This window comes from Nannobrachium achirus, assembly GCF_963921795.1.
Source record: "Nannobrachium achirus genome assembly, chromosome: 17".
Taxonomy (NCBI): Eukaryota; Metazoa; Chordata; class Actinopteri; order Myctophiformes; family Myctophidae; genus Nannobrachium; species Nannobrachium achirus.
Genome location: NC_137824.1, coordinates 62068326 through 62094317, shown reverse-complemented (window position 1 = coordinate 62094317; position 25992 = coordinate 62068326). Strand labels below are relative to the sequence as shown.

General features: G+C 42.4%; 1 protein-coding gene across 1 annotated transcript; it reads left to right on the top strand.

The window, feature by feature from the left end:
- The first annotated feature begins 1023 nt into the window (after positions 1–1023).
- aldob (aldolase b, fructose-bisphosphate) lies at positions 1024–24456 on the top strand. The gene is made up of 9 exons (XM_080746863.1): positions 1024–1139; positions 7008–7120; positions 9562–9773; positions 10566–10620; positions 13780–13940; positions 15293–15376; positions 19256–19430; positions 19844–20043; positions 24142–24456. The coding sequence occupies exons 2-9, from the start codon at positions 7009–7011 to the stop codon at positions 24235–24237; spliced, it is 1095 nt and encodes a 364-aa protein (XP_080602989.1). The 5' UTR covers positions 1024–1139; position 7008; the 3' UTR covers positions 24238–24456.
- Positions 24457–25992: the final 1536 nt, after the last annotated feature.

Genomic DNA, 25992 nt, shown 5'->3' with positions numbered 1-25992 from the left:
TGTTCACCTCATGTTACAGTAAATATTAAACATCATATTATCATGTGTTCACCTCATGCTACAGTAAATATTAAACATCATATTATCATGTGTTCACCTCATGCTACAGTAAATATTAAACATCATATTATCATGCATTCACCTCATGCTCCAGTAATAGTTACATATGATATTATTATGATCATGCATTAACCTCATGCTCCAGTCAGTGTCCTGACTGCAGAATGAGTGTCAGATAACAGAGTGTTCTTTGAGCAGAACATTGAACAAAGTCCACAGAACAGCATGGATGCACTGAACACTGAACACACCCACATGCAGAGTAACTAGGTTATACTCCAGTACTGTACTTGAATACCATATTTGTACTTCTACTTTAGGCCTACTTGTGTTTTTGCATTTTTGGATTCTTCTGCTCAGTTATATCTATCAGTTATACTTATACTTCTGCTCAGTTATATCTCGGAGGCAAATATTGAACTCCACCACTATTTGAAAGATCACTTTGACAAAATGTACACGATTCACCACGTTGGTACAGTTTACAATGTAGGCCTATTTATTTAGCAGAATGTCTTTTAAGACCTATTATTCCATACTGTCAATACAAACATAGCAGATCTGCAAGCTCACAATGCTTAGCCTTCACATCATGACACACAGTGAGCAAGTCAGATGTAGAATTCATGCCATTTTTACTTCTTTGACTCCAGAATATTCTATCTTTATTAAAACATTGAGTCATAAAAAGCATCACAGAGTAGCCTACTTCCTCTTCTACCACTAGGCCACGCCCCCTTCTGCATGTCTGCTCCAATCACAGCAGCACACACACCCACACACCCCTACACACACACACACACACACACACACACACCCCTACACACACACACACACACACACACACACACACGCGCACACACGCACACGCACGCGCACGCACACACACACACACACACACACACACACACACACACACATACACCGCACACACATACACATGCTCCTCCTCTGTGTAAACTGCATAAATACAAGTAGACAGAGTTGATCTTTCTTCTCTTCTATCCTTCTGACTGAGAGAAAGAGAGAGAGAGGCTCCACTCTGATCTACTGCCGCTCGACCACACCTACACTGACAAGTAAGATTAGTAAACTATTAAACTATCTGCTGGGTTTATTAGTTATGGTTGTGTTTGTTTGTTTGGTCTTTACGGAGCTGTCTTTCCTTTAGGAAGCCTGTAGTCTAGATTTGTCTCTTTATTCTCTGGGACGTCAGCCTGTCTGTGCATGGTTGGTTGGTTGACTGGACTGATGGCTTTTTATTATCTTTATAGTTTAACTTTGATAACACTTTTTAAAAGTTCCATTTCCTTTAGTGTCACGTGTTGCATCTTAAAATAATGCAACGTGGATCAATTTGACTTTATCCTGACTTTTAGCCATGTTTAGGAGTTTATCTTAAAGTTTGGTTTGTAGGACTGTGATTTAAAGATGGCATAGAGAGATCAGTCCCATCTGAATGAATGGTGGTGGTCAACTTGTTGGATGGTTGATGCACATGATGTTCTATTTGCTGCATGAATGCTGTAGGCTACTGTCACTGCTTCAGGTTGGTGTTAAAGTCGCAGTGAGTTTACACAGAGTGTAATGTAATGGAGTAGTAGGCTACATGCAGTGTAATGCAGTTGCAGTTGATTGTAGTTTTCAGTGTGTTTGTGCATGTCTGGTTGTGAACAGACTGAACTCTACGTGTCTCTGCTGCTCAGTGCCAGACCACCACGGTATGCTGTCTGCATGCAGGGGAAAGGTCGCTGCACACTGCTGCGTTTTTCCGGACGAATATAGGAGTGAATTTCGGTGCACGTAAATAAAGAAATCAACCTCACGTTATGTCAATCACGTTTGCAGTTTTGCACACTGCCGTTCGTTTCGTATTTATTTTTCGGACCCCTGGGTCCCTTGCTCTCTCTCTCCTTGCCCTGAAAAACGCATTTCGCAACGAAAAAACGCAGCAGCCAGCTGTGTGCAACCACTGACCAGCTTAACAAGGGGTCATGAAGTTGTAAAGGCTGTTCATATGGGGGAGGGGCTTTAATAGCAGGACACTGACTGGACCCTAGTAACTCAGCCCCCCCGAGAGGTGGCAACACGAGGCTAGACTATCTCTGGTCTCATTGTGAAGTGTGAGCAACTTCTAAGCAACGTGTCTGTCTGTGCAGTTGAGCACAATGCATTCTGTTCTGTATGGATGTTACTGTGTTGGTGATAAATATACACTTTACATTTGGATGGATTTAAAGGACAGTAAAATAGAATGCATTAAAGCATGGTGTCACCCTGTTAACACAGTTTGGCTGCTCTCGGTAGCCAAACACGTTCACAGACGAGATAAGGTTTCCATGGTAACCCGCATCTCAGACGCTTCCTACGGGTGCTGGTGAAAGAAAAAACTGCATACGTCATGACGCAACGCAGCCAGAAGCAACGGAGAGCGGCCATTATCCATTGACTCCTATTATATACTGAAACATAAAAACGGCTTTATCTCGAAATAAGGTGCAAATAACGCCGAGGAGGCCGAGATCAGCTTGTCTTCACGGCGACACTATGCCGTGATGGTCGGCCCCGGTTAGGATTTTAGTTTTCGCGACCGTTTGTAAACAAACAGACGTCCATCTTGGATCGTCAGTGTACACCCACGTGCACACGCACGGAGCTTCCGGGGCTCTTCAAAATAAAGCGTAAGTGAATGGTGGCGTCCTGAGTGTTTAAAAGGAGGTGTTTGTATGAAGATGACTGTGTAACTACTGAACTACCTGTACACTATGTACACACACTGTATGTACAAACAGTCTGTTCACATCCGCCTTGTGACACTGTGGCCGAGTGGGCCCTGTATGGCCGAGTGGGCCCTGTATGGCCGAGTGGGCCCTGTGGCAGAGTGGGCCCTGTGGCAGAGTGGGCCCTGTGGTTGAGTGGGCCCTGTGGCAGAGTGGGCCCTGTGGTTGAGTGGGCCCTGTATGGCCCAGAGTGGGCCCTATGGCAGAGTGGGCCCTGTATGGCAGAGTGGGCCCTGTGGCCGAGTGGGCCCTGTATGGCAGAGTGGGCCCTGTATGGCAGAGTGGGCCCTGTGGCAGAGTGGGCCCTGTATGGCCCAGAGTGGGCCCTGTGGTAGAGTGGGCCCTGTATGGCAGAGTGGGCCCTGTATGGCCCAGAGTGGGCCCTGTGGTAGAGTGGGCCCTGTGGCAGAGTGGGCCCTGTGGCAGAGTGGGCCCTGTATGGCAGAGTGGGCCCTGTGGCAGATTGGGCCCTGTATGGCAGAGTGGGCCCTGTATGGCAGAGTGGGCCCTGTGGCAGAGCGGGCCCTGTATGGCCCAGAGTGGGCCCTGTGGTAGAGTGGGCCCTGTGGTAGAGTGGGCCCTGTGGCAGAGTGGGCCCTGTATGGCAGAGTGGGCCCTGTGGCAGAGTGGGCCCTGTATGGCAGAGTGGGCCCTGTATGGCAGAGTGGGCCCTGTGGCAGAGTGGGCCCTGTATGGCCCAGAGTGGGCCCTGTGGCCGAGTGGGCCCTGTATGGCCGAGTGGGCCCTGTATGGCTGTGGCAGAGTGGGCCCTGTGGCAGAGTGGGCCCTGTATGGCTGTGGCAGAGTGGGCCCTGTGGCAGAGTGGGCCCTGTATGGCTGTGGCAGAGTGGGCCCTGTGGCAGAGTGGGCCCTGTATGGCAGAGTGGGCCCTGTGGCAGAGTGGGCCCTGTATGGCTGTGGCAGAGTGGGCCCTGTGGTAGAGTGGGCCCTGTATGGCAGAGTGGGCCCTGTGGCAGAGTGGGCCCTGTATGGCCCAGAGTGGGCCCTGTGGTAGAGTGGGCCCTGTGGCAGAGTGGGCCCTGTATGGCAGAGTGGGCCCTGTATGGCAGAGTGGGCCCTGTATGGCAGAGTGGGCCCTGTGGCAGAGTGGGCCCTGTATGGCAGAGTGGGCCCTGTGGCAGAGTGGGCCCTGTATGGCAGAGTGGGCCCTGTGGCAGAGTGGGCCCTGTATGGCAGAGTGGGCCCTGTATGGCAGAGTGGGCCCTGTGGCAGAGTGGGCCCTGTATGGCCCAGAGTGGGCCCTGTGGTAGAGTGGGCCCTGTATGGCAGAGTGGGCCCTGTATGGCCGAGTGGGCCCTGTATGGCTGTGGCAGAGTGGGCCCTGTGTGGCAGAGTGGGCCCTGTATGGCAGAGTGGGCCCTGTGGCAGAGTGGGCCCTGTATGGCAGAGTGGGCCCTGTGGCAGAGGGCAGAGGCTGGGCACCTCAACGTGAAATGAGCTATTTTGTCCCTAAATGTAACATGCATGGTAGACCTATGTTATCAGTAATTACATTCTGTCCTTCAACTTCTTGTTTATGCCCAAATGAATGAAATTCAGGGTTTGTAGCAATTTGTAGAAATATCTGTCCTTTTTTACCAAATTGCCAATTTCACTTTGATGTGCCCTCTCTTCTGTTACCCACTGAGCTGTGCAGCATTGATTGATTGATTGATTGATTGATTGATGACTTGTCAGTTTGCATAGGAAAAGGTACAGTTTCATGACGGTACAGTTCACTGGTACAAGGTCTACTAAAAGGAGATCCATGAAAAGACTAAGCTTATTTCCACAGGAAACCATTAAAGTATCTCATATAAGCAGCAATGGTCAATGTCCCCTACATTAACATGCATCTGAAAAGGTTTAGCTGAGGAATCCCTGCAGATTAAACTTGTTCACAGACAGCTTAGTTTCATAGACTTGTTCTAATATCAGCTCTAATATCATCAGTGTTGTTCATGTGTATTTTCAGACATCAACCTCTTTTAAACCCTCAATACAGTCAACTTGACGCTCACTGTACTTGGTCTGCTTTTTTGCCTCTACACCAAACCTTTGCACAAAAATAACCAATCTACAAGTTGAGGTGTTTTGAGCTTGTAGATTTGCTATTTATTTAGTTGAAGTTCTCCTCTGAATAGGGATGCGAGGGTTCCCCCAGCCCTGTAGTAACCTAGGGGTCCCACCGTCGCAGACCCCTGCTCGAAGTAAGCCATTTACCATGAGAGGGAGTGGGTTGTTGGCTGATTTACCACTGTTTCAGGGCAAACAACCCACGACCCTCGAATGGTAAATTGCTTTTCTACCACTTCTACCATATAAATGAAAGAAAACACAGTTTTAACTTGAAATGTTACAACTGCAACACAACATCTCAAGGTTGATGACTGATTTACCACTGTTTTAAGCCAATCAGAATCCAGTATCTGAACATGTGACCACAAAAAGTGGTAGAAAATGTTTTTGCCAAGCAGCACAGTAGAGTAGTTCTGGGATGTTTGGATGGGGTCATCTTAGCCATGACGCTTGTATACAGTATTTGTTATCTTTGAATGTCTGAGGTTTAAATGATGGTTAAAGTTGTTGAAATGTGAAATGACAACGGTTTTAATGGTTAAATATGAATCTCCAGTGGGTTTTATGTTTGATCGCTGATTCTGCTCCAGTGACTGAATTAGCCAGTAGCTATGCCCCTCCCAAAAAGCAAAAAGTCCAATGCTAGCTTAGAATAACTTCCTGCTTGGCAACAGCCTTGGCAAGCTGCCGGTTACTAAGCTAGCATTGGACAAAAGCTTTTAGGGGAGGGGCATAGCTACTGGCTAATTAAATACGTGTTTATATGTTGGGCCCCCTGAGAACTCCTTTTCATGATTGATATTCATGAGTCTGTTTTTAGTTCAATTTAATTAAACAAATGTTAACCACATCAACCCTTGTGTCTAAATGATGTACCTTGGGCAAGTTTCCAAAATCTACAAGCTCACAACATGTGGTGAGCTTGTAGATCTGGCAATAAAGCTTAATAAAATGCACAAGGTGAGGTTGTTAATGATGGTTGATATTAATCTAATAGTTTGTAAATAATGGTTCATATTATGGTTCATATTAATCTAACAGTTTATAATTAATGTTTCATATTAATCTAATAGTTTATAAATAAAGGTTCATGTTAATCTATTTGGGTCAAGAACAAGACGCAGCTTATCTGTTCCTTCCGGGTTAAAGTTCACCTTGCTTTACAAGCCTAATATTGACGGAGCCTTTTTATGAGCAGAAGGTCAGAGGTCAGAGGTCGACATGGAGCGGAGAGACTGTTAAATACTTTAATAAAGTGCCATCTCCTCCTGTACACATGGTGAAGTGTCCTTGGTCAAGACAGTGAACTGAACCCCACACTGCCTCCAGTGAGTGGGTCGGTACAAGACACTGAACCCCACACTGTCTCCAGTGAGTGGGTCGGTACAAGACACTGAACCCCACACTGTCTCCAGTGAGTGGGTCGGTACAAGACACTGAACCCCACACTGTCTCCAGTGAGTGGGTCGGTACAAGACACTGAACCCCACACTGCCTCCAGTGAGTGGGTCGGTGTCAGCTTCACACCGTTGGTGTGGGAATGTGTGAAATGATGACGCTGGCATCGACTGTTCACTGCTTCACCTCCCAATGTATGGATGAATGGACCGTTGGAAAGAGCTTTGAGTTCACAACTTGCTTCGAAAAGCGCTATAAAAATGCAATCCATTATTATTGACCAGTGGTCTTGTACCTCTACTGACCAGTGGTCTTGTATCTCTACTGACCAGTGGTCTTGTACCTCTACTGACCAGTGGTCTTGTACCTCTACTGACCAGTGGTCTTGTATCTTTACTGACCAGTGGTCTTGTACCTCTACTGACCAGTGGTCTTGTATCTCTACTGACCAGTGGTCTTGTACCTCTACTGACCAGTGGTCTTGTATCTCTACTGACCAGTGGTCTTGTATCTCTACTGACCAGTGGTCTTGTACCTCTACTGACCAGTGGTCTTGTACCTCTACTGACCAGTGGTCTTGTATCTCTACTGACCAGTGGTCTTGTACCTCTACTGACCAGTGGTCTTGTATCTCTACTGACCAGTGGTCTTGTATCTCTACTGACCAGTGGTCTTGTACATCTGTTCCAGGATGACTCATCAGTTTCCATCGTTGTCTCCGGAGCAGAAGAAGGAGCTCTCAGACATCGCTCAGAAGATCGTGGCTCCTGGGAAGGGGATCCTGGCTGCTGATGAATCTACAGGTCTGTTAACTGATCTATAAAACACCAGGGGTTTTCAGAGTGGGTGCCACCAGATAATGTGATAATATTTGGAATTTATGCTACGAGTCCCAAACCAGTAGGATTCCTTTAGAAGTCATCAAATGCAGCGCTGCTGCCAAGTCATGTGATTTACTCAATAAAACACAATGCATTCAGGTGTTGTCATCATCTTATACTAATTAATAACAAAGTGTTGAATATTCTTTATTTAAAATATAATATGTAGAACAGATTTATACAACATCTAACAGTCTGAACACCAACCAACATGATTACGTTTGCTTCATGGATCTCGTTTTGCCCAAAGCATCAGAAGAGCTGCTTTAGAGATGTATTCTGGTCTCTGCTGTTGGGTGGAGGATCGACTGGAACTGCCAAACAATATTCCATATTAGAGCATTCATTCATTCATTCAATGAACCCTAACCCTAAATTATGTTAAACTCATTTACAGTGTCATTGAGTGGTACATTACAGTAGTACATTACAGAACAATTCAACAACATCACTGTTGAAAACACACAAAACAGAAACAAAAGCATTACATCTAGAAATGTAAAAATAGTAAATAGTAAAAGGCACATGTGGCATATAGAATCGCATATAGAATAGAAGCTAACACCAAATTAGAAACAACAACAATTTGGTCACCAGAGACCAGACGATTTGTATTTTGTATTTTTTGTATTTATTTATTTGCACACAGTTGAAATACAAGAAACAATACATCTGTGTGACATGTTGTGCAGCAGAAGTTAAGACGCCTGGTGGCTTATGAAGAACTTCCCCTAAATGATAAAATCAGACACAAGTATTTAAAGGTACAAGAGCGCTCAGTTTCAATGCAGTCTGCAGATCATTCTATGTGGGAGGGAAGCAGAATATTACAAATAAAAGGACGTTCAACTATAAAAAATTACACAATGCATCGCTGATGAATTGTATCCTAACTTATAAAATATCTCCATCATGCACCATGTTACTGTATAATAACTATATCTTCTAAGGCACCATGGGCAAGCATCTGCAGAAGGATATACAGCAGGGTTCCCAAATTGGTTTTCCCCAAGGGCCGAATTATGTCTAGGGTACCAAGCCGAGGGCCACAACATTGAATTATGTCTAGGGTACCAAGCCGAGGGCCACAACATTGAATTATGTCTAGGGTACCAAGCTGAGGGCCACAACATTGAATTATGTCTAGGGTACCAAGCCGAGGGCCACAACATTGAATCATGTCTAGGGTACCAAGCTGAGGGCCACAACATTGAATCATGTCTAGGGTACCAAGCCGAGGGCCACAACATTGAATCATGTCTAGGGTACCAAGCCGAGGGCCACAACATTGAATTATGTCTAGGGTACCAAGCTGAGGGCCACAACATTGAATCATGTCTAGGGTACCAAGCCGAGGGCCACAACATTGAATCATGTCTAGGGTACCAAGCCGAGGGCCACAACATTGAATTATGTCTAGGGTACCAAGCCGAGGGCCACAACATTGAATTATGTCTAGGGTACCAAGCCGAGGGCCACAACATTGAATCATGTCTAGGGTACCAAGCCGAGGGCCACAACATTGAATTATGTCTAGGGTACCAAGCCGAGGGCCACAACATTGAATCATGTCTAGGGTACCAAGCCGAGGGCCACAACATTGAATCATGTCTAGGGTACCAAGCCGAGGGCCACAACATTGAATCATGTCTAGGGTACCAAGCCGAGGGCCACAACATTGAATCATGTCTAGGGTACCAAGCCGAGGGCCACAACATTGAATCATGTCTAGGGTACCAAGCCGAGGGCCACAACATTGAATCATGTCTAGGGTACCAAGCCGAGGGCCACAACATTGAATCATGTCTAGGGTACCAAGCCGAGGGCCACAACATTGAATCATGTCTAGGGTACCAAGCCGAGGGCCACAACATTGAATTATGTCTAGGGTACCAAGCCGAGGGCCACAACATTGAATCATGTCTAGGTTACCAAGCCGAGGGCCACAACATTGAATCATGTCTAGGGTACCAAGCCGAGGGCCACAACATTGAATCATGTCTAGGGTACCAAGCCGAGGGCCACAACATTGAATTATGTCTAGGGTACCAAGCCGAGGGCCACAACATTGAATCCTGTCTAGGGTACCAAGCCGAGGGCCACAACATTGAATCATGTCTAGGGTACCAAGCCGAGGGCCACAACATTGAATCATGTCTAGGGTACCAAGCCGAGGGCCACAACATTGAATCATGTCTAGGGTACCAAGCCGAGGGCCACAACATTGAATCATGATTTAAACTAGTGAAAACAGCTGATCTACAACAAATTTGGAGATGGTACAAAGTAGCCCCCCGAGGCGCCTATTGGGGAACCCTGATATACAGTGTATATATATTATACAGTAATAACTATCTCCTCAGGCACCATGGGGAAGCGCCTGCAGAAGATCAACGTAGAGAACAACGAGGAGAACCGTCGTTTCTTCAGAGACCTGCTGTTCTCTGTCGACGCCTCCATCGCTGACAGTGTGGGCGGAGTCATCTTCTTCCACGAGACGCTGTACCAGAAGGCTGACAGTGGAGTGCTGTTCCCCCAGGTCATCAAGGGCAAGGGGATCGTAGTGGGCATCAAGGTAAGACCCCCCTTAACCCCTACTCTAACCCCTACCCTAACCCTTACCCCTAACCCTACCAGATCATCAAGGGAAGGGCATCAAGGTGAGAGGCTCAAGGGGCCACAGTGGTGCAGTTGGTAGCACAGTCTCCTTACAGCTAGAAGGTCCTGGGTTCTCTAGTCCAGTGTTTCTCAACCACTGGTCCTGGGTACCTTTGCTGTGCCCCTGAGAAGGGTCAAGTGTGCCCCTTGAAACTGCTTGAAAGACAGTATTGTATTTATCATTTTAAAAATGATTTAAACTAGTGAAATCAGCTGATCTACAAGCACACACCGCGAGGCGTTGTGTGCTTGTAGATCTGCTGTTTTCACTACTGTTGTGCGGCAGCCTTGTATGATGAAGCAGGGCTTTACTTTGTGAAGAAATGTACACATTTGAAACTTGGAAATACAAGGTTTCTTCCCGACAGTGAGGATATTTACACCCCCGTATTATGTTGGTGTGACCATGGATTCTTATGGGTTCGATCCCGGGCTCCCCCAGAGTTAGTGTGGAAGAGTCCTTGATCAAGACTCAAGACTGAACCCCTAACTGCTCCTGATGAGCATGGTTTTCTCTGACATCACTGTGTGACTGTAATCTCTGGATAAAGGCACTATATAAATGCACCATTTACCATATTACCAGTAACTTTAATCATAACCTTACTGGTCTCCCAACCTTTGACCAGAGAGTTAGGATATTTAAATGTGTGTTAACTTGTCTTAAGGTTAGTGGTTAACTTGGTGTTTGTCTGTGTTTTCCCAACAGGTGGATAAAGGTACTGCAGGTCTGAATGGAACAGACGGTGAAACCACCACCCAGGGTGAGCATGGATGACATTCATATTAATAATGTAAAAACATCACAGCCTTCATAAACTCATTAAAGGAGTAGAAATTACTTAAAGGGATATTTCACTTTAATTTTTTTTGTCATTTTATCGTCTAATCAGGCTTTTGGGAACACCCAGGACAGTTTTTGAATTTCTTCATTCAGTATTTAGATATTTGATATTCATTTCCCCCATTTTGTCCCTTCCAGGACCTTCCTATACAAACCCATTATAACTTCAAACTCCATTTAAACCATGATAAATTCAATTAAAACACCTGTCCTTTTTTCTGGTGACTCCTGACACCCTCCGAATACGTGAGCAGGCTGTGTTTTTCGATAAACCTTTTCATTTATTTTTTATAATGTTTTATTGTATTTAATAATTTTCATGTCCCCAAAAAAGTAATATAAATCAATGAAAAATATTATTGAAAAAACATGGCCTGCTCACGTATTCGGAGGGTGTCAGGAGTCACCAGAAAAAAAGGACAGTTGTTTTCATTGAATCTATCATGGTTAAAATGGAGTTTGAAGTTATAATGGGTTTGTATAGGAAGGTTCTGGAAGGGGGGAAATGGGGGGAAATTAATATTAAATATCTAAATACTGAATGAAGAAATTCAAAAACTTTCCTGGGTGTTCCCAAAAGCCTGATTAGATGATATAATGACAAAAGGTTTTTTTGAAAGTGGAATATCCCTTTAATTGCTATAGTTTTCCTTCCTGCTGATGTCTGAGTCACAGAATTGTTTGTAAAACATTCCTCGTTTCTGGATTCTTCATTCACTGACTGAATGAAGAATGCAAAAAATGTACTGAAAAAACTATTACAAATCCATACAGAAAGTCCAAACGCTCTCAGTTACTGAAGTGTCACCATAGAGTGCCTGTGCGTGTGCACGTGAGCACCCAGATGTGTGCGTCTTTCCTGTGTGAGCCGGTTTGGCCCGGAAGTGTTTTAAAAGTTACATTTCTAATTCTGTGGCGATATATATATTTTTTTAAAACCTCATCTAAGTAGAAGAGACTCTAAATGATGATGTGACCTGTGTTTTGGTTGTATTGTGGTGGTGGCGTAATGTTGTATTGTTGTAGTAATGTTGTATTTTATTGTTGTAGTAATGTTGGTTGCACATTAGCGCATTAGTATTAGTAACGAAAAAGTCGACCAGTCGACTTTATTACACAAGTCGACTCCCACCAGAGAGTCCAAAGTCGAATTTGAAAAAAAAAAATGTATACTTTCTATTGTGAAAATAGCAGATCTACATGCTCACAACGCCTCGCATGTAGATCGGCTATTTTCACAATTTCTGCCTCTATATATTTGACAGTTTGGCCAATGTTTAATTTGTCATTTTAGAGGTATTAAAAAGTCCTTAAATTGCCACTTTAGAAATGTGCAGATACCCTCTATACACTTAAACTTTATGTTGATTTGTTTACTGTTGAGAGAGAAAACAATGTTTCACATTAAGTTAATCATCTGGGGACCCCCCCCCCAAAATAATTGGGGGGTCGTGTGTGATGTGATGACGTCATCAAATGATAAAGTCGACTCTTCAACTCAACTTTTTACTGAGTCGAGTCGACTTGCAAAAATCACAAGTCGTTAATGCCCTATTATGTAAAGGGTCACAGCTTGTCTGCATGTGTGTATCTCTGTCACGCCTAATCTGTCGAGACAGACTCTGATGCTATGAAAAGGAACAAAACAGAGTGGGTGTCCCCTTTCAGATGTACAGTACAGTATATGGAGATATGCTGTGAGCGCCCAAACATGCTTACTCAGTTATTCTTTATGTATCATACCCTTTTATGCCCATACATGGAGATCCCTGTCTGCAGAACCAGACACACAGATATGGGCTGTCTTGGCCATATATGGATTCTGTTAGTGTGGTATGTGGCCTCCATATATGGGTAACTGGTCTGATATACATCACTGGCCACTGTGGCCAGATGGCCAAGAATTGGCATGGGGTCGCATGTTGCCCTGAGGTGTCTTGCTAGTATATTATTGTTTCTCTAAACGCTGTGCTCAGTAGGATGGTTGTAATGTGTTGTAGTTTGTAGTGGTGTATTAATATTGTATTGTTGTAGGTCTGGGCAGTCTGTCAGAGCGATGTGCTCAAGTAGGACAGCTGTAGTTTGGTAGTGTTGTGTTGTAGTATTGTGGTGGTGTAGTAATGTTTTATATGTATTAGAGATGCACCATCATGAAATTATGACGGATATCCGATATTTTACAGGCTCATATCTGTTGATACCGATTCCGATACCGATATGTATTACATTATTATATTATAATGCAATATATATCTTATCTGAATTGGTATCGACAGATATGACACTGAAAATATCTAAATGTAATATTTGTATTGGAAAATATCTAAATATAATATTTTTATTTAAAAAGTTGAAGAGCTTTCCCAGCCTCACATTCAAATGTGAATATTATAAAACTCAATGTCGGCTAAACCGATCAGTTATTTTGATATCGGTTCGATACCGATGATGCATTTTTATGGCCGATATTGCCAATACCGATATGATCCCTAATATGTGTATTATATTGTAGGTCTGGATGGTCTCTGAACGCTGTGCTCAGTACAAGGACAGCTGTAGTGTGGTGGTGGTGGTACAGTATGTTGTAGTAGTGTGATGGTAGTGTTATAATATATTGTATTAATGTTGTATATATTCTAGGTCTGGATGGTCTTTCTGAACGTTGTTCTCTCAGTACAAGGACAGCTGTAGTGTAGTGGTGTTATAATGTTGTATTATTGTGGTGGTGGTGTATTAACGTTGTATTGTTGTAGTAATGTAGTAATGTTGTATATTATTGTAGGTCTGGATGGTCTCTCAGAGCGCTGTGCTCAGTACAAGGACAGCTGTAGTGTGGTGGTGTTGCAGTATGTTATATTGTTTTGGTGGTGGTGTATTAATGGTATATATTATTGTCTCTAGGTCTGGATGGTCTCTCTGAATGCTGTGCTCAGTACAAGAAGGTGATGGTAGTGTATTAATGTTGTATATTATATCCTAGGTCTGGATGGTCTCTCTGAACGCTGTGCTCAGTACAAGAAGGACAGCTGTATTGTGGTGGTGTTATAATATATTGTATTATTGTGGTGTATTATTGTAGGTCTGGATGGTCTCTCAGAGCGCTGTGCTCAGTACAAGAAGGACGGCTGTGACTTCGCCAAGTGGAGGTGTGTCCTGAAGATCTCAGACGGATGCCCGTCGGCACTCGCCATCGCAGAGAACGCCAACGTACTGGCGAGGTACGCCAGCATCTGCCAGCAGGTGAGAACCCCCCCCCCAGAGAACGCCAACGTGCTGGCGAGGTACGCCAGCATCTGCCAGCAGGTGAGAACCCCCCCCCCCCCCCCCCCCCCCAGAGAACGCCAACGTGCTGGCGAGGTACGCCAGCATCTGCCAGCAGGTGAGAACCCCCCCCCCCCCAGAGAACGCCAACGTGCTGGCGAGGTACGCCAGCATCTGCCAGCAGGTGAGAACCCCCCCCCCCCCCCCCCCCAGAGAACGCCAACGTACTGGCGAGGTACGCCAGCATCTGCCAGCAGGTGAGAACCCCCCCCCCCCCCCCCCTCAGGTGGCATTGCTCTCTGCTGCCACCTTGTGTCAAGCCTGTATTGAAAGTTTTGCTAGTTGTAATTTGGAATAGCTGACCACCCAAGGTTCTCCCGTAAAAGAGAATGAAGCAGTATTCAAATCGACATGATATTTATTTCTCCCATGCAGTAGCCATGGTTCTGGAAGAAAAACAAACAAATGGAAGTAAATTAATAAACAGCATTTAAACGAAACAAATCCCAAGTAAATCATATTGTAAAGTAAGTCAAATCAGTAAAGTAAATCAGAGTAAATAAACAATAGAACAAAAGCTTACATTTGTCATTTATGCCTGGCTGCATGGCATGGAGCTGGGAACTGTGTTGGCTGGTGACTGAATACTGGAGAGTGGAGAGTGTTTGTATAAGGGGCACCCGGACAGGCATTGGTTGACAACTTGGAATCCGTTATGGCTGACACCTGTCCATTATTGGTGGGGCAGTGACAGGGACCTGCTGGCCACCAGAGGCTGCCATGTCGACAGCATGGGGAAAATTCACAACAGCCTGGTTCACAGGGGCGTCAATTGGGTATGGCAGGGTTATGCAGCTGCCATACCCTGGGTCCAAAAGTTACTTTTAAATATAAATCCATGAATGTCTCTTTGTCTATCTGTTCTGGTTATTATGTTGTTAAATTACAGTAAAATAACTACAAATGCAACATTTAACAAAATGGTCACTTTAACAAGGTATTATAATTGTGATATTCTCCACACTTGTATTCTCCCCATCTTGACAAGATGGTATATTCCCAGGTTCTGCAAGTCAGCTGCACAGGTGCAATGCATTATTGTTAATTGTGGCACGTTTACTAACATGCCAGGTTTAGCTGCATTTGAACAACCGTTCCAGGCTGCCATATCCAGCCCAAGAAACTGTAGAAACGGGGGGAAAATAAAATGTACTTCTTAGCTTTTATATCTATGAAGTAATGTTTCTCTGTGTTCCATTAGAATGGTCTGGTTCCCATCGTAGAGCCAGAGATCTGTGTTAACATTGTAATGTTTCTCTGTGTTCCATTAGAACGGTCTGGTTCCCATCGTAGAACCAGAGATCCTCCCAGATGGAGATCATGACCTGCAGCGCTGTCAGTACGTCACAGAGAAGGTAAATATTGTTTTTGTGTTGTTTTTGTGTTAGTTTTGTGTTAGCCATCATCACTGGCCAGATGGCTTGTCTTACTGGTTTAAACTGTCTGTCACTGCAAGGTTGGCTTATTTAAATCTCCTACCCTGAGGTTTGAACTGAAATATTTACCATTGAGCTAATAGTCCTGCTTGCTCAGGGGATAAACTGAATCTTGACCTTCAGGTCAAACTTTGAGCCAAAGGTGGGCCTTTCTGTCAGGTGATAAGAAGCGGCCTGCTCACTCCTCATTCACTGAAGGCAGCATGAGCTCAGTCCAGGGCTCTCCCCAGGTTGTCAGGTGATAAGAAGCAGCCTGCTCACTCCTCATGCACTGAAGGAAGCATGAGCTCAGTTCAGGGCTCTGCCCAGGTTGTCAGGTGATAAGAAGCAGCCTGCTCACTCCTCATGACTGAAGGAAGCATGAGCTCAGTTCAGGGCTCTGCCCAGGTTGTCAGGTGATAAGAAGCAGCCTGCTCACTCCTCATGACTGAAGGAAGCATGAGCTCAGTTCAGGGCTCTGCCCAGGTTGTCAGGTGATAAGAAGCAGCCTGCTCACTCCTCATGACTGAAGGAAGCATGAGCTCAGTTCAGGGCTCTGCCCAGGTTGTCAGGTGATAAGAAGCAGCCTGCTCACTCCTCATGACTGAAGGAAGCATGAGCTCAGTTCAGGGCTCTGCCCAGGTTGGCAGAGGGAGAGCAAAGCCCAGGATTACAGCTTAGGGTGAAACATGGGTTACAAAAATCTTGGGATAAAAAAATAAAAGAGTCTGTCAAAGATCCCAAACTGTGCTTTAATGATAATACCTAGACATCACCTCTTGATAGAAGAAACTCTGCTATCATAATAATGATAATATTAATGTTATATCTATTTATTATCAGCGGTCGGGTCATATTGATGATAATAATGTGTATTATCTATAGGTATTATCAGCAGTCATATTGATGATAATAATGTGTATTATCTATAGGTATTATCAGCAGTCATATTGATGATAATAATGTGTATTATCTATAGGTATTATCAGCAGTCATATTGATGATGATAATGTGTATTATCTATAGGTATTATCAGCAGTCATATTGATGATGATAATGTGTATTATCTATAGGTATTATCAGCAGTCATATTGATGATAATAATGTGTATTATCTACAGGTATTATCAGCAGTCATATTGATGATAATAATGTGTATTATCTATAGGTATTATCAGCAGTCATATTGATGATGATAATGTGTATTATCTATAGGTATTATCAGCAGTCATATTGATGATAATAATGTGTATTATCTATAGGTATTATCAGCAGTCATATTGATGATGATAATGTGTATTATCTATAGGTATTATCAGCAGTCATATTGATGATAATAATGTGTATTATCTATAGGTATTATCAGCAGTCATATTGATGATAATAATGTGTATTATCTATAGGTATTATCAGCAGTCATATTGATGATAATAATGTGTATTATCTATAGGTATTATCAGCAGTCATATTGATGATGATAATGTGTATTATCTATAGGTATTATCAGCAGTCATATTGATGATAATAATGTGTATTATCTATAGGTATTATCAGCAGTCATATTGATGATAATAATGTGTATTATCTATAGGTATTATCAGCAGTCATATTGATGATAATAATGTGTATTATCTATAGGTATTATCAGCAGTCATATTGATGATAATAATGTGTATTATCTATAGGTATTATCAGCAGTCATATTGATGATGATAATGTGTATTATCTATAGGTATTATCAGCAGTCATATTGATGATAATAATGTGTATTATCTATAGGTATTATCAGCAGTCATATTGATGATAATAATGTGTATTATCTATAGGTATTATCAGCAGTCATATTGATGATAATAATGTGTATTATCTATAGGTATTATCAGCAGTCATATTGATGATAATAATGTGTATTATCTATAGGTATTATCAGCAGTCATATTGATGATGATAATGTGTATTATCTATAGGTATTATCAGCAGTCATATTGATGATGATAATGTGTATTATCTATAGGTATTATCAGCAGTCATATTGATGATGATAATGTGTATTATCTATAGGTATTATCAGCAGTCATATTGATGATAATAATGTGTATTATCTATAGGTATTATCAGCAGTCATATTGATGATAATAATGTGTATTATCTATAGGTATTATCAGCAGTCATATTGATGATGATAATGTGTATTATCTATAGGTATTATCAGCAGTCATATTGATGATGATAATGTGTATTATCTATAGGTATTATCAGCAGTCATATTGATGATAATAATGTGTATTATCTATAGGTATTATCAGCAGTCATATTGATGATAATAATGTGTATTATCTATAGGTATTATCAGCAGTCATATTGATGATAATAATGTGTATTATCTATAGGTATTATCAGCAGTCATATTGATGATAATAATGTGTATTATCTATAGGTATTATCAGCAGTCATATTGATGATAATAATGTGTATTATCTATAGGTATTATCAGCAGTCATATTGATGATGATAATGTGTATTATCTATAGGTATTATCAGCAGTCATATTGATGATGATAATGTGTATTATCTATAGGTATTATCAGCAGTCATATTGATGATAATAATGTGTATTATCTATAGGTATTATCAGCAGTCATATTGATGATAATAATGTGTATTATCTATAGGTATTATCAGCAGTCATATTGATGATAATAATGTGTATTATCTATAGGTATTATCAGCAGTCATATTGATGATGATAATGTGTATTATCAGTGGTCTACTATAAGGAACTCTGCTATAATAATAATGACAATATTAATGTGTTGTATCTAGTTATTATCAGCGGTCATAATGATGCAGGTGTTGACACTAAGGTCTAGGAGGCACTTGCCCGTCGGGCAAGTACAGGTCATGTTCTACTTGCCCAAAGGTAATGCCCACTTGCCCGAAAAGTAAATGGTCCATTATAAAATGATAGGTACAATTTTAATTACAGCTCAATTTAACACTTATCTCTTTACTTTCTGGGGCTGTCCGATAAAAATGTCATACTGTACCGCAATACTTACAAATACCAAATACCAAATACCTACATAGCTATAATTGAATATATGTCTATGGTTTCACACTTGTTATTTTATATTTTTAAGTGTAGCATCAGTAAAAACAGCACATTATAGGTAAACAGTGCTCTTATTTTACATTTTACAGACCAGAAAACAGAGCACTCTGGCCAAGTTCAGGTGTTTAGACAGATATCTGGTGTTGTGTTTATAGACGGTCAGGTGTTTAGACAGATATCTGGTGTTGTGTTTATAGACGGTCAGGTGTTTAGACAGATATCTGGTGTTGTGTTCATAGACGTTCAGGTGTTTAGACAGATATCTGGTGTTGTGTTTATAGACGTTCAGGTGTTTAGACAGATATCTGGTGTTGTGTTTATAGACGGTCAGGTGTTTAGACAGATATCTGGTGTTGTGTTTATAGACGGTTGCGTCGGCCTCTCAAATGAGCACTTGCCCGGTCAGGCAACCTGAAAGCAAAGCCCCCAGGTTTTATTAACCTGCCGGGGGCAGGTGGGCAAGCCTTAGTGTCAATGCCTGTGATAATAATAATGTGTTATATTATATTATAGGTTCTAGCAGCAGTCTACAAGGCCCTGTGACCATCATGTCTACTGTACCTATCGAAGGAACTGTTATAATGTGTTATATTGTATATTATAGGTATTAGCAGCAGTCTACAAGGCCCTGTCAGACCACCACGTCTACCTAGAAGGAACCCTCCTCAAACCCAACATGTTATAATGTTATATATGTATATATTATAGGTTCTCTCAGCAGTCTACAAGGCTCTCTCAGACCATCACGTCTACCTAGAAGGAACTCTCCTCAAGCCCAACATGGTGCTGGCTGGTCACTCCTGTAGCAGGAAGTACACCCCCCAGGAGGTCGCTATGGCAACCGTCTCCGCCCTGAGACGCACCGTACCCGCTGCTGTACCTGGTGAGAGCGCACACACACACACACACACGCACGCACACACACACACGCACGCACGCACGCACGCACGCACGCTGTCAGGAGGCCAGAGTGAGGAGGGTTGGGGTTAGAGATGGATGATAGATAGATAGATACTGTAGATAGATAGATAGATAGATAGATAACTATAGATGAGTTAACGTCTCTCCTCTCCTCCCCAGGCATCACCTTCCTCTCAGGAGGTCAGAGCGAGGAGGGTTAGGGTTAGTTAGAGATGTATATAGTTAGTTATAGATAGATTGATAGATATTAACATCTCTCTCCTCTCCAGGTATAACCTTCCTCTCAGGAGGTCAGAGTAAGGAGGGTTAGGGTTAGTTAGAGATAGATAGATAGCTATAGATGAGTTAATGTGTCTCCTCTCCTCTCCTCCCCAGGTATAACCTTCCTCTCAGGAGGTCAGAGTGAGGAGGAAGCCTCTCTGAACCTGAATGCCATCAACCAGGTCCCCCTCCACCGGCCCTGGAAGCTGAGCTTCTCCTACGGCCGTGCTCTGCAGGCCTCAACGCTGGCAGCATGGAACGGACAGGCTGGCAACAAGGAGGCTGCACAGAAGGTGTTCTGTAACAGAGCTAAGGTAACCCTAACCTCTATATATATATATAACCCTAGCACAGAAGGTGTTCTGTAACAGAGCTAAGGTGAGGAGGCAGGAGAAGGTGTCTATACCTATATATATATATATATATATATATATATATATATATATATATATATATATATATATATATATATACTGTGTATATATATGTGTATATATATATATATATATATATATATATAACCCTAGACCAGAAGGTGTTCTGTAACAGAGCTAAGGTGAGGAGGCAGGAGAAGGTGTCTATACCTATTTGTAAGTGATAATGAATGGCTCCGCGGGGATTGACGGTACATAACAGACCGACGGCCTGATATCTCCCCGAGGCGCCGCTTATTACCCGGCTACTAAATAAAATTAATAATTTGACTCAAAACTAAAAACAAAACAAAGTATTTCCTTGTTTACTGACGGCTGGAAGTGTTCCACAAGTGTCGCGCTGGGCTGGGTGTCCTCCCAGCGTGACACGGTTGCCTTGGAAAACAAGGAAGTGCTGATTAGATAGAATCCATTTTCTGATACTACGTTGTCTATTTCTCGCTTAAAATGTTTTTAAAAACATTCTTAAGAGCAACGTTTGGTTCTAAATGTCGCTGTGTGTTTGTTTACATGGCTGACATGTTGGTTACAGCACAAGATTCACGCAGTGCAGCTTGACTGCAGCAGCTGCTCAGAGCCTTTGATTAGGCAGCAGTCTGTTATAGAGCGGAGCAGTCTTTTATCGGGGAATATCAGACCTCTGATTTCAGTGCTTGACCAATCAGAATCAAGCATTCAAACAAGCCGGGTAATAAATATATACAACCCTAGCCCAGAAGGTGTTCTGCAACAGAGCCAAGCTGAGGACACAGGAGACCATCTATACAGGGCTGGAAGTTCACTATTTTACTTGGTAGACCTCTTCTCATTCACAGACTCTCACAAAGAGAGACGTTTCCTTTTCTCTCCGCGACGCAGCCGGCTCGCCTCGGGATAGTTTCACGACTTCTCGATACTTAAAGAAATAAAGTTGGCTACTTTCTCACACGTGGCACAGCCACAGTAGGGAGCGCTCCTTTTGTGTCGCTCCACTGGGTGTTTGGGTCGCACAGATAATTGGGAGCACAGGTTCTCCCAATTATATTCTTAGCTCTCACAGATTAAACTTGCATTTGCGACCAAAATGGTCACAATTTGGAGCCCTGCTATATGTCCCTGGTTAGGCCTTTCTATGCATATATCTACCTAAAAATCTATTACAAAATTATACAATAGCTACCAAAAATCTATTACAAAAAGTACATGCATGAAGCTCTAAAGTACCAAATCATTCCAATTTACAGTCAAAAAAGCAATGAACATTTATAACATTCCTAAATGTCCTACATATGTTCACAGCTTTGGTTTGATTTTAACTAACATTTAACCTTTTCATTAAATATTTTGAGGTCAGTTAGTTTTTTATATTTCAGTCGGTAGGGCGTTCCACAAGTGTATCCCTTTAACTGAATATGAAGTCTGACCAAACGTGCTGCTGCACATTGCTGCCTTCTGGTCGCCATCTTCTGATCCCCTTGTGACTCTACTGGTACCCGTCCCTTTCACCTGAGGACAGAGAACAGCTGGGGCAAGATCATTAACACATTTAAAGATTAGTTTGATAAAGGAGAATTTAATGAAACTGTCAAAACTGAGCATATTGTATTTTCGAAGAATTATGCAATGGTGCCATCTTCATTTGTTTTTTGTCCATTATTTTCAATGCTTGTTTATAAAGCGATGTAATTGGTTTTATTGATGTCTGTGAAGCCTGGCTCCAGACAGTAACACAGTATGACATATGAGAAAATACCATGGCATGCATAAACAGTTGGGCAGCGTACAGTGGTATATTGTCTGGACATTCTAAAACCGCTTCAAATTTAAGTTGAGAGTCAAGAATGACACCAATACATTTGAAATCACTGACTTCCTCAATTACCTCTTGATCTATTTTAATGTTTAGTTCACAATTTACTCCCCTTCTTATTGAGAAGCTCATTGCTACGGTCTTTCTCAGAGGAGTGTCTGCATAATCAGGTGTGGATGATGTTCTGTCCTGTTACACGCAGCAACGCATGCAGCAGTCCTGTTGTCCTGTCACACAGCACGCAGCAGTCCTGTTGTTCTGTCCTGTCACACAGCATGCAGCAACATGTCTGCTTCACCGTCTGTGTGATGGCTTCATAACTGCTGTGCCAGAGTCCAGTCTGATAAGGCCTCCTCTTAAGGAATACTTGACCCAAAACATGACTTCTATCAATTGTTCTCCCCATGAAGCCTAATACGTTGTGTTGGCGTCGTAATGCCTGATTTTATACTTTATGCTGTTTGCTGAAAATGGCTGATCTGTTGTGACAAACCCTGCCACCCAGATCAGATAACTGGGAGGGAAATGCATGTTTCTGTTCAGGATGCCATGCCAGTCCTTTGTAGGGTCAGGTTGTTGTAGGCTTTAGAGCTTATAACCACAACAGAAAGAGAGAGAAACCATGTGCTCGTCAAGAGGAGATAATTGTAAAACCGAGTATAATGGTGCTCTTGGATCGACGAGATCAAGTCATCAAAAAAGTGATCCAGGCACTCAAGTTTAAAAAGGAGGAACAGCTTTATTTCATTGTGTTATAACGACAACAGTTGGCTGTTAAACATTTGAAGCTTTTATCTTGTGTTACCACAGAGCTATTGATTAGTAAATGATTAATGATTAACGTTGCTCTGCCATTTGTGCCTCTTCTCTCTCTCTCTCTCTCTCTCCCTCTCTCTCTCTCTCTCTCTCTCTCTCTACACACTGTGTTACTTCACTAGTTTAGTTTATTATTAACGCCTGGAGTTGAGCTTTGAGCCCTCTTTCATTCAGTCTGACTTGGAACACGCTACACGCGTGTGGACAGTCTCTCTAGTAGACCACAGGAACACGCTACACGCGTGTGGACAGTAGGGTTGCCAACTCCAAAAATCTAAACAAGGGACGCCTAATGCGGGATTGTGGGCGAAACGTTTTTGGAGGCAAAACCCCTGAAATGCATAGAGAGAACTACGTACAGTATTTAGGTTATTCCAGTTGTAACACAAGACTAACACAACCGGTCTTGCACCTGCATTAGGCTGCATGTTCTATTCAGACCATAATCACAAGGACATGACATGCATTGCTTCAGCCATAACACCACATATGTTTGTGTAGATGTATGTATGTTTGTATGAATTAAGTAGGATATGCATGAATGAGAACCTCTCAGCTTATTGTTTGTCAGAATGACATCCACAGGTTTTATAGCACTTGTTGAAATGAGGCCTTAAATGTGAAATGTTCTGCAAGCAAGTTCAAATCAGATACAGCAGAGGTGGGCACTGGGCACTAGGGACAACTGGGCACCTCCATGTACAAGTGGTTAGTTTGTCCCAAATGCTAATGGTTGAGTAAAGTAAAGTCTACATGACGGGTACATCCACGGTAAATCCTCATCAGACTTACCTTTATCCTGTGTCAGAACTGTGTCTGTGCTCTCATGGCTTCTGCTTTTCACTTTTCACTTCATGTCGTTTAGGCTTCATCTTGGATTCTACCATTTCTAGCTGAAAATAATCGCCTGGTGTGTACATAATCTTCTGTCACAATTTAGCCACCCTTATTTATTTTCCCCACTCAGTTCTATACTTCTACATCTCAGTCTTAAGTGTTTTCATTGATAACTCTACATAGCTCTGGTCCATAGCGTTAAAGTGAGTTCTAAAGTAAAACGCTACAGAGCAGAGTTTCCTCCAACACAAGGTGTCTCTGGGGTCTGGAACATCTCCACTCACAGGCTTTATTCAGGAGGGCTGGGGCTCCTCTGTCTCCTCTCTTCATGCTCGGGGCCACCAGCACATTATTACACAACACTGGGCCCACGTGCACATGAACACGGTCCTAGTGCCCTTCACATACAGCACATAAACACATAAGCAGGCAGACGCACAGAAATACCTAAACCTGACCTTAACCCTTGGAGCTCAAAGACAAATGGACCGTTTGGACAATAAAGTTGACCTTTTTGTTCTCTCTTTGTCTTCCAGATTAACGGCCTGGCCTCAAAGGGAGAATACAAACCTACTGAAACCATGGACCAGTCCGCTATGCAGTCCCTGTACACCGCTAGCTATGTTTATTAAATATACTGTCAGCTGTGTTTATTAAATATACTGTCAGCTGTGTTTATTAGACATATCTACACACGAACCGGGAACCTAAAGAAATTAAATGACCAAATATTCTGGACCAAATATGAATTAAAGTGGTTCTATCTTGACCATGCCATAACACTTGAACTCAAAGACATTCCAAAGCTTGTTTATCAAATGAAACGCAATAAAATGACGACTGTGAACAAACACGTTATCTCTTGCATTTACTATAACTGTGTGACTGGAATGTGAAAGTGAATGAGTGTCACGTGTCTCTTAATCTCCTGAGAACCAATAGTTTAAACGTGTTAAGTACAGATGTCTTGTTTAGGTGTGCATTAGCACTGCCCTCACCATTCAATGTTCTATTACAGTAGGCCTATTATATTATATTATTATATTACTATTTGTTGGTCACAGGCCAATTTGTCTTTCCCTACGTTTAAAAAAGGACAAACACATCTAAGAAATGCCACACATAAATACAATAGAGAAATATACGATCTACAAGCTCTCAACGTGGCACCAATCGACGTGTTGTGCTCTTGTAGATCTGCTATTTTCACTAGTTTAAGTCCCGGACAAACGTCTAAATATATCCAAGAGTGTTATAAATCACTTTGGTTTCACTCATCAGTGGTCCTGCATAGATGAGACGCCAAACACAGTCTTATTGACACTGGTTGAGGTGAAGATGGACTTTTTATTTACTATACAATATGAACTAGATTTATGTCCAACTACTTACCAGTAAGACTATTATACTTGTAGTGAGTCAGATTCAGAACATCATAGAACATAATATCAGTAGAACTATGAGGTCTGACAACAAAAGAACAATAAAAGGGAGATGAATTTGGATCGCTGACGATTATCTTGAAGTCACAATTAAACTTTAACTTAATGATGAAACATTGTTAGTGACTAGTTGACCTTTGACCTGTTGCAAAGAGAAGATTCAGCTGACAAATAGCAACCAGGCAATTTAATTTAATGTGTACAAAATACTTAATGAAAAGAACTTAATGTGTAGCTTTAGGCTACAACGCTTTATGCTGCAAAATAGACTGTTGAAGACAGAGACAGACAGACAGCGCTATTAGAAGTATTATACATATCTGCATTGTGTGTGTTTTATGTGTCTGTCATTCCATGTTATTCGAGTTAATGCTCTTAAACTTTCTTGGTGTCAATCCTTTTAGTTGACCTTGTACCAGTGAACTGTACTGTCATGAAACTGTTCCTTTTCCTATGCAAACTGACAAAGTCTTCAATAATCTATCACTAATCAATTAATCAATCAATCAAAACTAATCAGTGCCTTAATACACATAATGGTCTCTCAATCATAATAGTGAGTTGGGTTCAAATGTGACCCTTAGGTGCCCCCTGGTGGGTTTTCCTGGTAAAACAATAAAACAAACACCCTCAGAGGAAGAATTAAACTTTGGTGACCCTGCCAACCCTAAACCTGACCCTGCCAACCCTAACCCTAAACCTGACCCTGCCAACCCTAACCCTAAACCTGACCCTGCCAACTCTAACCCTAAACCTGACCCTGCCAACCCTAACCCTAAACCTGACCCTGCCAAGCCTAACCCTAAACCTAAACCTGCCTTTAATTCAACTAAAACAAAAACAGCAACACAAAGACAAGTTGTGATCACTTTTCATGATTCAACTCACTTTCAACTTTATTGTCACAGCACAGGTTTACACGTGTAAAAACAGGTATAAAAAACA